Source organism: Sturnira hondurensis, unplaced genomic scaffold (genome assembly GCF_014824575.4).
Source record: "Sturnira hondurensis isolate 20B ecotype Veracruz unplaced genomic scaffold, ASM1482457v3 Scaffold0002597, whole genome shotgun sequence".
Classification (NCBI taxonomy): Eukaryota; Metazoa; Chordata; class Mammalia; order Chiroptera; family Phyllostomidae; genus Sturnira; species Sturnira hondurensis.
This window is the reverse complement of record NW_028075228.1, coordinates 6,999,511-7,013,676: the sequence shown is the minus strand read 5'-3', so window position 1 is coordinate 7,013,676 and position 14,166 is coordinate 6,999,511. Positions and strand designations below refer to the sequence as shown.

The window sequence follows — 14,166 nt, the reverse complement described above, 5'->3', positions numbered from 1 at the left end:
ACATCCCACCAGAAAGGAATGAAGAAATGAGAATTCAAAAAAATGAGGAGAGGCTTAGGAACCTCCAGGACATCTTTAAACGTTCCAACATCCGGATTATAGGGGTACCAGAAGGGGGAAAGAAACAGCCACGAGTGGAAAACTTATTTGAACAAATAATAAAGGAGAACTTCCCCAGTCTGGCAAAGGAAATAGACTTCCAGGAAATCCAGGAAGCTCAGAGAGTGCCAAAGAAGTTGGACCCAAGAAGGAACACACCAAGGCACATCATAATTACATTAGCCAAGACCAAAATGAAGGAGAGAATCCTAGAAGCAGCAAGGGATAAGGGGACAGTCACCTACAAAGGAGTACCCATCAGACTGTCAGCGGATTTCTCAAAAGAGACCTTACAGGCAAGAAGGGGCTGGAAAGAAGTATTCCAAGTCATGAAATCCAAAGACCTACAGCCAAGATTGCTTTATCCAGCAAAACTTTCATTTAGAATGGAAGGACAGATAAAGTGCTTCTCAGATAAGGTCAAGTTCAAGGAGTTCATCATCACCAAGCCCTTATTATATGAAATGCTAAAGGGACTTATATAAGAAAAAGATGAAAAATATGAACAGTGAAAGGACAGCAAACACACAGTTATTAACAACCACACCTAAAACAAAAGCAAACCAAGAGAACAGCTAGATCAGGAGTGGAACCATAGAAATGAAGAACACATGGAGGGTTAGCAAAGGGGAGTGGGAGGAGGAGAAGGGGGGAGAAGGTACAGAAAATAGCATAGACGGGAGGTAGAAAATAGATAGGGGGGAGGGCAAGAATAGTAGGGGAAATATAGAATCTAAAGAACTTGAGACACGTGGTTATAAACTAAGTGGGGGAGAATGGTGGGGGAGGGAGCGTGCGGGGGGAGGGGAATGAAAGGGGGGAATAGAACAACTGTAATGGTATAATCAATAAAATATATTAAAAAAAGGTGACTACTGTATGGAAATTTCATCTCAATAAAGTTGATTTTTAAGGTGGAAAAAAAAGTGTTCTCAAGGTGATCCTACTGTGTTTACTGAGTTATGTACCACTGATCTGGAATTAAAAACAAAATAAAAAAACACAAACATATGTATATATTCATGTATATTCATCTCTCTAAGCACCGAGCTATTGAGTTTCAGTTAATGTCAGCCAGAGGAGGGATGTGTACATTTCCGAGACGTAGCCTCCTGGGAGCAACATCGGGACACGTGCACTGTTAGTGAGATTATGACCCACACACTTTCAGGGCGCTGAGTTCTTTACCAGTGCCCCAGGAGAGAAGCTCTCTCTATTTTGGAATCCAAGTTTTTTCTGTTGAATTGGAAATGAGCTTACCTGCTTCTGGCAATAGGATTTTAACTTGAATGGAACAAAGATAAAAATTAGAGAATCCAACTGGACAGATGATGAAGGGGTGCACGAGGTGAGGAAGGGAGAATGCCCTGAAGCCCTGTGGCTCTTGGATATCTACACATATATCATCTTATGCTCCCAGGGATAGTAGACACTCATATAAGCCATTAACAGCAAGGTTGGCTCTATGAGGTTGAATCCTACAGAACTGCCATTTTGTAGGTCAGAAATGGTCTGATAGCAATTTCACAGGGTTCAACACAATATGCAAGACAATTGTGTCTTCAGTGTTTGCTCCAAAGCATGTTCTCTGTTTAGATGGATAATGGTTGATATGCTAAATTCTCACCACCTGCCATACCATCCGAAAGGCAGTGCATCACCGTGAAAGCACATATTCAGAAATATGTGATCAAAACACCCTAATGTCATAGGTTAAGATTTAGCATTCAAACAAATCATGGGAATTGGTTTTCAATGCAGATTATGATCCAGTAGGTCCTAGTTATCCACATACTAAACAAGTGTCATGGGAGATACTGAGCAGGTGCAGTTATTACCCTAAAAAACACAGAGCCTTTGGGCTACTGAGATATTATTACAAAAATCTTGAGTAACACAAATAATGGAAAGCTCTTATATGGAGCTTCCTTTGTGCCAAGCACTATTCTAATATATTAATTTATTTAACTTTGTCAATAACCCTACGATGTATGTACAAATGTTATTCTTAATTAACAGGTTAAAAATAGAGGCGTATAAACATAAAGTGATTTTCCTAATTTTAATTGATTTTACTAAGTCATGGCAGAGCTGGGGCTTGAACACAGTGCTGGTTCCAGAATCCCACTTGTAACTGCAGCCTCACTAACCAGCCTCCTGGCTGGCCGCTCAGCTATAAAAACCCCAGGGAAGTGAGATCAGTTGAACCCTGTGAGTGGAGTTGCCGCTTTAAACAAGCTGCTTGCTTTAAGTTCTTTGGCCTTTCCCAGAGTTGGATTTGGAACTCTAAGATTTTGTGAAATTAAAAATTACTTAAGAAAGAATCAACTGGTCATCTGTGGTACTGCTTAATGTTTGGTGCCAGATGCTGTATTGAAATGTCATTAGGTAAGCCTCAGGCCTCAGGTTTCTTCCTTTTAAGTGATAGAATCAAACCTCGAAGTAGCTTAAACAAAACAAACAAAAAAGGAAAATAAATGTATTTGTTCACCAATTGGCTTGGGCCAAGTTTTAAGTCGGATCACTATAACTCTCCCTTATATCCTGGCCCAGACCCCTAACCCTGTACCATTTCCTCCTCTCCCCCTGCCTCCAGCTGTCAGCTTTCCACGTTTGCCCCTCTGCTTCCTTTGCTTACCCTATGGGGTGGCAAAAATAGCCTCTGGGGGTTCCTTTGTTTCACCATTATCACACTTAAGTGGCCAGGAAAATATTTAAAAACCACCACCTATGTATATCAGGACTCTGGCTCAGTTGAAGTCACATGCCCAGCCCCAACCCAATCTCCGCCCCCAGGGGATGAAGTATTTGATTGGCAGGCCTGTCTGTCTGAATGAGAAAGACAGAACCATTGACTAGACAGCCTTCTTCCAAAGGCAGGAAGGTAAGGATGAGCTCAGGAACACCTCTGTTTATTTTAATTTGCTTTATTGCACTTCACAGGTGTGTTTTTTACGTATTGAAAGCAAGACCTCCTGCCAGCAAAAAAGATAATGCCTGGGTTTATGGCAATATTCATTTCATTGAAGGTAGGGGATCTGGAACTGAACTCACAATATCTTCGAGGTATGCCTGTATTTCCCAAAAGGAAATTACTTGATCCAGGCCAAAGCTCTAATAATAACGTAAGAAGAATGATGATAACTGATATTCATTATTCCATGTGTCTCTACTTCAATGCCTGTGTTCTTCCCCACCCCCAAATTTGACTGATGTGTAGTTGACATATAACATTATATTAGTTTAAGGTGTGCATTATAATGATTTGAGATATGTATACATTATGAAATGATTACCACAATAAGGTTAGTTAACATCTATCACCTCACATAATTACACATTTTTTTCTTGTGATGATAATTTTGTTAAGACACTTCACAACTTTAGTATATACAATATAGTATTAGCTATGACCACTATGCAGTACAGTAGTAGGTCCTCAAATAATGAAACAGCTGTTTCAATCAACTAGTTTCATTCTAATGGTGCTCAAATGCTATGGGAATTTAACTCTTCTTTATATTAATTGACCTATAGTAAAACTGGTTTTGTTATAGCTCTTTTCCTTAAGTTGGAGACCTGTCAATGATGGTAAGGGCTTATTGTGTATTACATCCCCAACTTTATTCATGTTATAACTGGAAGTTTACATCTTTGACCACCTTGCCCCATTTTGCCCCATAAAATATTTCCGGCACCCAGAAGCTACCATGTGATCCTGTCCCATCAACCCCCACCCCCTAACTTTGGAAACCACTGGTCTGTTCTCTTTGTCTATTATTTTTGTTTTTTAGATTCCACATATGAATAAGATCATACAATATTTGTCTTTCTCTGTCTGATTTATTTCACTGAGCATAATGCCCTCAAGGCTTTCAGGGTACATTCATGTTGTTGTAAATGGCACGATTTCCTACCTTTTTATGTCTAAATAATATGCCTTTGCATATATTGTACCACATTTGCTTTATTCATTCAACTGTTGATGATCACTTTGGTTGTTCCCATTTCTTGGATATTGTAAATAACATTGCAGTGAATGTGGCGGTACACATACTGTGCTGTTTTTTTCGTTGAAATTTTTATTAACATCATTGTAGATTTTACTAAAGTTGTAAGAAGAAGTAAGAGAGATCTTATGCACCATTTATCCATTTTCCTTCAATGGTAGAATTTTGCAAGACTATAGTACAATATTATAACCAGCATCCTGATAATGATTTTACTCAGATTTTCCCAGTTTTACTTATACTTGTGTGTATATTTTGTTTCACACATTTCATCATCTCATTTTCTTTTTAATCATGCACTAAATATTTACCCACTCTGAGGCAGGGGAGAGAATAGAAAGAGGGACAAGGCAGTTTTGGAGTGTGATGGACATGTTCACTATCTTGATTGAGTGGTGGTGGTTTCCTGAGTACATGCATATATCTAAATTTATCAAATTGTGTACATGAGTAGTTTATTGCATATTATATCTCAGTTAAAAAGTTTTATTTTTAAATGGAACCACCTGGCTTCAAAAGGCCATAGACATTTCAGCAAATGCCAGACAGGGGTATGTCGCTCTGCCTAAATCCCCAGGACATTTGTGCAACTATCTAGGGTTGGAAGGAAGACCTCCAGTGCTCCCTGGTTCCACCAGCTTTTCCAGCCTCTTGTAATTCTCATCACTAGGTTTGCACATGTGCTTGTCTTTGTTCTTTTAACTTTTTAGTTGGGCATGCTTCATCCTTGGGAGAACATCTCTTTTGCCTGAATCCCACCTCTATCCAAAAGTTAAAGTTTTCAGCCAGAGCATTGGAAACCACAGCATTTGTCTCATGCCCATATATCTGACATTTATTAAGGATCATTTATCAAGGGACTCTTAAGTCATCACCATACCTGAAAACATCAGACCTAATTTTTTTCCTCCCATTATTTCCATAGGAGAGATCCCGTTTTTAAAGCTTGCGGCCTATAGCTCATCCAAGGCAGCTCTGACCATGTTTTCGGCAATCATGAGACAAGAGCTTGCCAAATGGGGAGTTAAAGTCTCTATCATCCAGCCTGGAGGCTTCAAAACAAGTAGGTGCCTGAGCCTAAGAGCCTTGCAATGTTCGTCCACGGAGGGACGAAGGGGACAGGTTTAATTGACGTAATTTTCCAGGTGAGGACACTGGGGTGAGGTGGGTAATATACACCTGGTATGGGTGTCTGGCGCACCACGGTGGTGGGGAATTTAAAATCAAATCCTAAGATGTAGTGCTGGATTCTTCCTTTTACACCACACTAACCTCAGTTGAAAGCTGATATTTGATGGGCTCTCTGAAGGCAAGAGATTAGCCAATGGAAGGCTGAGGACTCAAGTTTGCAGACCAGTGCTTGAAGGTGGGGGCAAGAATAAGAATCCTCGAGGACACAACTAGTTTCTGAAGGCATTCAAGGAGACACAGCCGATTTCTTAGTACCTGCAATACAAATACCTAAAACATATTACATACTTAGCAGGTTTTAAGCACCCGACATGCACAATCTCACTTAATAGGTTAAGTGAGAGGTAGGTATTATAATACCTGAGGTAGGTATTATAATAATCATGTTTTATAGAGAAGAAACTGATGCTCAGAGAAGTTAAGAAATTTCCCAAGCTGCAGAGGTTATCTAAGGAAGGCAATATGAGACAGAGATGGGTTGTAAACTGAGATAGTTTTAACAATTGTGTGTAGCTCGAAGTGGCAGGAGATGAGTGGGTGTGTGTCAAAAGTGGTGGATGAGGGTTTACAAAGGGCTTTGACACCAATAAAGAGAGCTCCGGGGAGTTTAGATAGGGTCTGTGCAAGAGAGGTTAGAAAGTCCCTGAGCATTTAAAGAGGAAATGTAGAGGGAAAGGAACCCCCGCTCCTGTGAAACCAGGGACTGGAGGAGAGGTAGTTGGAGGAACAATAGTTCATGCAAACATTTCTCATGACCCAGACACCTCCAGAATAATTGTGAGGGTAATCATTTCTTTAAATGCGGCATGTACCTTCATAAAAAGAGATGAGCAATTGAAACCATGTTTATATTCCTGTGAGTATAATTGGATTCCACTGGCTTACATTTCACAGTGAGACTCCCCGCCAGTCCTGACATTGGGGTGTCAACTGAGCTCGCAAACAAAGGCTCATCCTCTCAGCAACCCTGAGCAGTCACATACTTTGCAGGAGGGAGCATGAGTTGCTGCAATCTTCCTGGAAGAAAAAAAATCTGACAGTAGCTATTAAAATTGAAAATGCATGTGCCTTTTGACCAGGCAGCTACACTCTGGGGTCTATAACCTACAGACATAAGTTCCGAGATACAAAAGGATATAATATGCAAGGCAGTTTACAGTGGAGCCACCTAAAACAGTGAAACCTAGGAAGGACTGGAAAGACCTTTGACAGAGGTTGACTCTATCAAAGAGGTTGATACGTGGTTGACTAAAAGCTCATCAGTGGAAAATTCTGCAGCTTTGGTCTCCATCTGCAGTCATTGATCACAGGGCAAAAACAAACAAACAAACATGAAAGCAATCTCCTAGAAAAAATGCATAGTATGGCCCTTTTTGGTTTTTGTTTGTTTCTGGTAAAATAGAATTGACCCAAAGCCTTGTATGTGCATATATGTTTGTATAAACAAGGGGGAAATGTAGAAAGGCACACGAAACTGTAGATGGAGGAGATCGATTTTAAAAACATACACATCTTCTTATTATTCACTCATTCACAGTATGTACACACATATTGTACATAGGTTAGATATTACAGTATGTACATTATATTTTATATTGTATATAATAGTCATGAAAAGATATGTGCTGGAGCATTCATGACAGCACAATTTCTAAGCGCTCCAAATTGAAAACAGCCCAAGTGTCCATCACAGTATACTAATGGATAAACAGTTTATGGCATATTTATATAAAACTATACAGCTATGATAATGACCACACGATATCATGGATGAATCTCTCACATCATGCATGATTCCATGTATACAACGTCCAAAGCCAGGCAAAACTAGTCTGTTCTGTTCATCGAGACAGTGGGTCCTGGGAGGGGGGCTGAGAATAGAGGCTTTGAGGATAGTTTTCCTTTTCTTGATCTGGTTGCTGGTTACGTGGGCTATTCAGTTTGTGAAAACCCAGTTATCTGTGCAGTTTCCTGTTAAAAATATAATAAACACCAAAAAACCCCACCCCACCATTATAAAGCACATATTTGAGAAGTTGTTTGGGAATGTTGCTCCTTCTCAACAGAAGCCAATTCACAAGGGCCTGCTTCCCCTTAGGGGTGCGCTGTGCGTGTTGGGGCCTTCCCAGCACCTGAGCCTCCCTTTCCTCTGGCATCCCAGATATCACAGGCACGAGTGAAATGCTGGAAAAGCTGGAGAAAGACATGCTGGACCACCTCACCCCTGACGTGCAAGAGGAGTACGGCCAGGACTATATCCTTGCGCAACGGAATATTCTCACCTCCTTACACCTGCACTCCAGCTCCGACGTATCCCCTGTGCTCCTGGATATCCGGCACGCCATCTTGGCTAAGAGCCCCTTTACCTTGTATACGCCGGGGCCAGGCACTTACTTATGGCTCTGCTTTTTTTACTTTAGCCCGACTGGCATATTTGATTATTTTAACAAAAGATTTCTTAACTTTGAAGATAGTACGCCTAGAACATTAAGCACGCCTAAATGGAAGAATGAGGTCATGTAGGCAAATAACTGGGAAATGTAATTTTGGAGTGAAAGGGAAACCAGAGCTCACCATTAAAGTTGTGCTTTCCTACCTTGCATTTCCCGTGAACTTTGTTTGTTGGATGGGACCTGCGGTGAGAAGGCTGGAGGGTAGAAATGCCCACCATGAAGAGCATTGAGTACCAACTCTGCACCAGATACATTTCAGATATTCTCTCATCTAGTTCTCATCAGAGAACCGAGGTAGGTATCTTCACCTCCGCTTCTTGGGCAAGGGAATTAAGGACCATAGAGGCTAAGTTCCTAGTTCATTATCACATTGTTAGCAAAAGGCAGAGCTTACGTGGAAATCCAGGTTGGACTCCACTATCTGATACAAGGGAAGTGAAACAGATGAAAGAAGAAGAAGAGAGAGAGAGAAAAGGGAGGAGAGGAGGATGAAATGTCATGGGCTAGAGTCAAACTGAGTCTTTCTCAATGTGCACTGATACCCCACAACAACTACTGTATTTCATTCAAGGTATTAGGGTTATTGTATATAATCAGTGTCCTGTGCACCTCCTCTCCCTTCCTCTACCAGGGGCCCTGGAGGTGATATGACAAGGCCTCTTATTTCAAGCAAAGCCCCAGAGGCTTTTTGGCAGACCCGGGTTGTGTGACTGGCTGGTTGGCATCCATCCCTGTCACCTGCACCTGAGCACCCTAGAATGGAAAGCCGGCATTATCATGTGGAGAAAACTAGCTGAAGGGAGCTATGCCAGCTATTATGAGAGGTGTTGCCAAGTTCACCTCGTAGGCAAAAGGGGAGGAGCTGGTGAATAGAGGGGGCACAAAAGGAATTAGAAAAATGTTAGCTTGATATGAAGGAAGGGGAGTCCAGACACCTTGCTCATGGCAAACCTCTGTCCCATTTCCTTTCAGGAATGTGCAGGTGCTTTTTCTGTTTTCCAAGCTCATGGAAATTTGGGGAGAGTAGATAAACTGACAGTGCTCTGCTATTTTCTCCAAAATATAATAATAAGTACCAATATAGTGAGATAGTTAGAAAATTATTAATATCTTTTATATTGTATTTTTCAATTACATGTTACATGCATTTTTTTATATTAGTTTCAGACGTACAACATAGTGGTTAGAAAATCATGTGTTTTACAGAGTGGTCCCCTGATGTTTCAAGTACCTGCCTGGCCCATACATAACTATTATGATATTATTGACTATATTCCCTATGCCATATTTTTACATCCCTGTGACTATTCTGTAACAACCAACATGTACTTTTTAATCCCCTCACCTTTTCCATCCACCACCCAACCACCCACCCATCTGACAACTAACTGTCCATCTCTAATTCAATATATTTTTAATGGCTGGTAACGGCAACTGCCCAGAGGTTCTCCACCATTCCTTTAGGACAAAACAGAAAGAAAAGAAAAAAATCAAACTAAGCATTGATTTCCAACATAGGCACTTTGGGGAAATAAGAGTCGTCAAGGCCAACACTTCTGGTTACAGGGTTCAGGCACTAAGAGGGCGAAGGGTGTGTGGTACCTGCAGTCCAGGGTTAGGAGGGGGACTGTGTGTTTTATGATACGCCAGTAGTTCTCAGAGTGTGGTCCCTCCACCTGCAGCATCAGCATCACCTGAGTACCTATCAGACATGCAATTTCTCAGGAGCCAACCCTATTGCATTTCAGGTTCCTCTGGCTGCTGTAACACATTACCAATAACTCGGCAGCTTAAAACAACATACGTTTATTATCTTACAGTTCTGGAGGTCAGAATTCTGAAATGGATCTTACTGGATGAAAATCAAGTTATCAGCAGAACTTGTTCCTTTTGAAGGCTCCAGGGGAGAATTCATCATTTCTTGTGTTTTCCAGCTTCCAAGGGCCTCTGTATCCCTTTGCTTGCACCTGCGTTACTCTGATGTCTGCTTCCATACTCTCATCTCCTTCTCTGACTCTGATGCTCCTGCCTCCTTTTTATAAGAACCCTTGTGATTATATTGGCCCACCCAGATAACCCAGAATGGTCTCCTCATTTAAAGATCCTTAATTTAATCATATCAACATAATTCCTTCTACTGTGTGAGGTTACATATTCACAGGTTCTGGGGACTCATGCTACTGTCATTACTAGGGACCATTATTTTATTGACTCATTTAATGAATTAGAAATTCTGAGGGTGAGCCCAGCAATTTGGGGGAGGGCCTAAGGAGCCCTCCAGGTGATGCAGAGCCAAGTTTGAGAACCACAGCTCTAAGGTGTAGAGTAAGCAGGCCAGGCCACAGGAGAGGCGGGAGACGTCTTTGAGGACAGCGGGAGACATTAGGCTGAGACCTGAGTGTGGGGCCTACTTTCTGTTCTGCAGCCTCTAGGTGTTAAAGACTCTGAGGCATGGGCAGAAGGTACTGAACAGAGATGCAGATGGGTCTGAGAATTAGTATCAGAGAAGCTGCTGACTGGTTTCTGCAGGAGTGCTTCCACACTCTCTTTGGGTTACCTTGGAGGAAAAGAAACCATGGGGTGGTCTATGTTAGCCAGAGGAAGACTGACAGCTTCTCAGAGTCATGTCCATTATGACTCCCTGTGACTAGGGGTTTGGGTCAGAGTGGGGAGGTCTGGAAATGCCATTGAGGCTCCTGGAAAAAACAAGAAAAAATTCTGGGAATAAAGAATATGGGTGCCTGAGAGGTGAATGGGAGAATGGTGTACCAAAGGCCACCCAGAGGGTGGCCTTGAACTTGGGGGCTGAATTAAGGATGAGAAATTCCACTGGAATTCATTGGAGTCAAGACAGTGCTACTTGCCTGGTGCCAGGAAAAAATACCAGGCCCTAGGAGTTCAGAGTCTGAGGAAAAGGGCGAGAAAAATAGAAAGAGGCAGAGGTGGGTCTTGAATTCCATGGCACATCCATTTGGAAGATCTAGTTGTAAATCAGAAGAGACCAAGTTACCTGAAAGTACTAATAAGCATTCAAATATATTTTATTTTTAGCAAATACCTATCGAGTCTCAGGTAAAAAGAGACAGGTATTACAGACCAAACGCCTCTATACCCTGACCATGTCTGCACAGTCATTGATGTTCCTTGTTTAGAAACCAGTAAGAGCTAATGGCAGAGGGAAACCCCCAGTATGCCTACGATTTGTTGAATTCTTGGGGGAAGGCATGATGAGTAGGTGATTAAAAAACAGGACTTCTGGCAAAAAGTATTTTATCCTCCTCCCTGAAACCCAGTCCTGCTGTTCTTCTTAAGGGCAGGATGCGAGGTACATTTAGTACCTGGCCACACAGCATCACATACAAATCCCATGCAAACCCCCACCCACTCCTCTTTATCTCGTCCTTTTCTGCATTTCCCCAGGGGTGGCAGTAGGAAAGTGGGCCACCCTCACAATAGACTCAGGATAACAGGGAGAAATCAGGAAAAGCATCCAGTGAAAATATAATTTTTTTGACTACATAGGGAACTAATAAAGGCCTAAAATAAACTTTACTATTTTATTAGAATGGAACATGACATTTCTTCAGTTTCATCATACTGGTGAAAAAGACTGTTTTAGAATGCCATTCTGGATAGTGTAATTCTGAAGAAGAGTAATCCCATGATGGGGTAATATTACCTCCTGCTCAGTAGTAGCCCCCAGTCCAGTGCTCACACAGTAGTGCCCACTCAGGGGTAGGACCCCCAGACACCTGCTCTGGAGTGGCTCAAATTAGTGTTTCTCTACCAATTTGTTTCTTTTTTTTTTAACTTAAAATATTTTATTTATTTATCTTTAGAGGGGAAGGGAAAGAGAGAAGGAGAGAAATATCAATATATGGTTGCCTCTTGTGAGTCCCCTGCTGGGAACTGGCCTGCAACCCAGGCATGTGCCCTGACTGGGAATCGAACTGCAATCGTGTGGTTTGCAGGCCTGAGCCCAATCCACTGAGCTACACCAGCCAGGGTCCAATTTGTTTCTTAAGCCAATATTTCCCTCGGGTTTCTCAGATGCATGGATGGCCATGGCAGGACCAGATGGGTGTTTCTGAGCTCAATACCAGCTCAGAATTACACATCAAGAAATAAGAAACAATGCCCTGGCTGGCGTAGCTCAGTGGATTGAGCACCGGCCTGCGAACCAGACGATCGCGGTTCGATTCCCAGTCAGGGCACATACCTGGGTTGCAGGCCGGTTCCTTGCAGGCTAACTACCAGCAGGGGATGCACAAAAGGCAACCATACATTGATGTTTCTCTCCCTCTCTCCTTCCCCTCTAAAAATAAATAAATAAATAAATAAATTGAAGAAAAAGAAAAAAATAATAAAGTGTATTTCATAAATAAATTTACTATCTCATTTCCAAAAAAAAAAAAAGAAATAAGAAACAAAGGGAAGGAAAAGAGATTGGAATCTAATTTGAAGGTTTAAAATAAGGAGATCTCAATGTGTTTATAGTCTAAAGTTGCTTACTTTTTTGCCTGCCTAGCATTTGCTGGGGGTGGGTTTGGTGAGACTGTCACTCAAGGCATCACACCTCCCCACCATAAGAGCGGGCATGTGATCCAGGCTTGCTAATCAATTTATACCCTGGGCTCCAATGATTGGCTCAGTTGTGGGCACATGACCCACAGGGAACCATGGGATCATGACTCCCAGTGTTGGGAGGATTACTAATGGGCACTAAGAGAAAAAGGGTATTTGTAATGACCATAGTAAACCGAAGTTTGTAGATCCCACCAGAAAGAGAGTCTGGTAGAGAATGAAGCCATGATAGAAGAAAATGGAGCAGAATTATGAGGAGAATCAAGGTTTGATGATGTAGTTTGATCTCCTTCATCTAGCTATAATTACAAATGTACCATTTGGATTGAATTTCAAGTTACATGAGCCAATACCTTTCCTTTAAACTATTTTAAGTTGGGTTTCTATCTTTTGCAATAGAATTAATTACTGACAAATATGTGCTGTAGGGAAGAGTTCCGTAAAGAATGAGGAATAACACAATGCTTGCAAGAAAAAAATAGTCAAGGCAGCGATGTCCTAGGGGAGAAAGAAAGACACGAGACTAAAGAAGCACAGGATATTTGGATGAGCAGTATTATTATTCAATATCCCTCTTTTACAGAAAAGTCATCTTTCAGTTAAAATTTCTTTAGGGGCTTTATCCCCAAAGTCTGTGAGCATGGTTCTTCTGAAATAAGGTGAAACAAAATCCTCACTGAGCCCCAGGGCAGAAACAAAAGTTTTCAGATGATCTCTGGCAATTCTAGATTCTGGATCATGCTTGGCTGGGATAACTGTGTATAGCATACTGCATCTAGCATGGTAGAATATTCTGTCTTGGGTCATTAAAAAACTTTTTTACCCTATCGCAAAATATGGAGATGACTAAAGTGAGAATCCCAGTTGTGGGGAAGAGGAAGATCAACAAGTAGACTGAAAGCTTTTGTCCTAAATTATTTGTTCCTCTTACATCATTCCATCCACATAATGGTGTTCTGGCCCTAGGTAATTGCCCCAGAAATTTTACCACGGAGATATTTTTATTTAGCTTCCCTTCCTGTTCTTCCTCCTATTTTGATAATAGGCAATGATTCACTGATGGATGTAGTGTAACCGCCCTCTTGGGCATGGCCCTGTGCTCTCTCCCCTGACCATACAAGATGAACTGATTCTATGTAGAGAAGGTTCTCACTTGAAACACACCACTCTTTGGTCTGGGTATAATTTTTTAGGTAAGACAAATGTTCGTGTAAGAAATTATCAGTGATGGATACAAAACTCACTTTCATCTTGAATAACCATGGTGAATAGCAAAACAAATGAAAACTCAGAAGTTGGGGAGGCCAATACATGGTTCTGTCATTGTAAGGCCAGATGTTTTTTTGTGGGGGGAGAAGGGGCACTGTTTAGCATCCACTTATCTTCCTGTTCCCCAGGTGTGAGATCTTGGTGGAAAGCAATGCTTTTCCTCCCAGTACAGAAGCTAAAGGTCTAGATTCTACATTTTTTAGCATTTTAGCGTCTAGAATTTTGGCATCATGAACAAATGTATGACCTTCCTAGGATATAGAATATCAATTGAAAGACATGAAGAGTATTGGTTGTGGTAATGGTTGTGTTTCCTCTTTCTCCACCCTCTGCAGACACTTGGTCCCAACAATCCAATTTTTCAAGCCTGACCTGATGCCAGACTTAGTCAACTTGCCATCAAGAGTGTGTGTGTGTGTGTACATACACATGTGTATGTATGAGGGAGACTCTGAAAAACTGGAATTTATAAAAATTGTGTATTTATTCTTATATGTTTAAACTTCAGTCACCTTCAAAGTATTTTTCACTTGATGCAATACACCTACTGAGATATTTTT

General features: G+C 41.4%; 1 protein-coding gene across 2 annotated transcripts in view; it reads left to right on the top strand.

The window, feature by feature from the left end:
• Positions 1 to 7,902, top strand: part of HSD17B2 (hydroxysteroid 17-beta dehydrogenase 2) — a 54,364-nt gene extending 46,462 nt beyond the window's left edge. For both annotated transcript variants that reach the window (XM_037040318.1, XM_037040317.1), the window contains 2 exons: positions 5,035 to 5,172; positions 7,462 to 7,902. In XM_037040318.1, coding sequence (XP_036896213.1) covers positions 5,035 to 5,172; positions 7,462 to 7,823 — 500 coding nt within the window. In that variant the 3' untranslated portion in view covers positions 7,824 to 7,902. The remainder of the gene's footprint in view (positions 1 to 5,034; positions 5,173 to 7,461) is intronic.
• Positions 7,903 to 14,166: the final 6,264 nt, after the last annotated feature.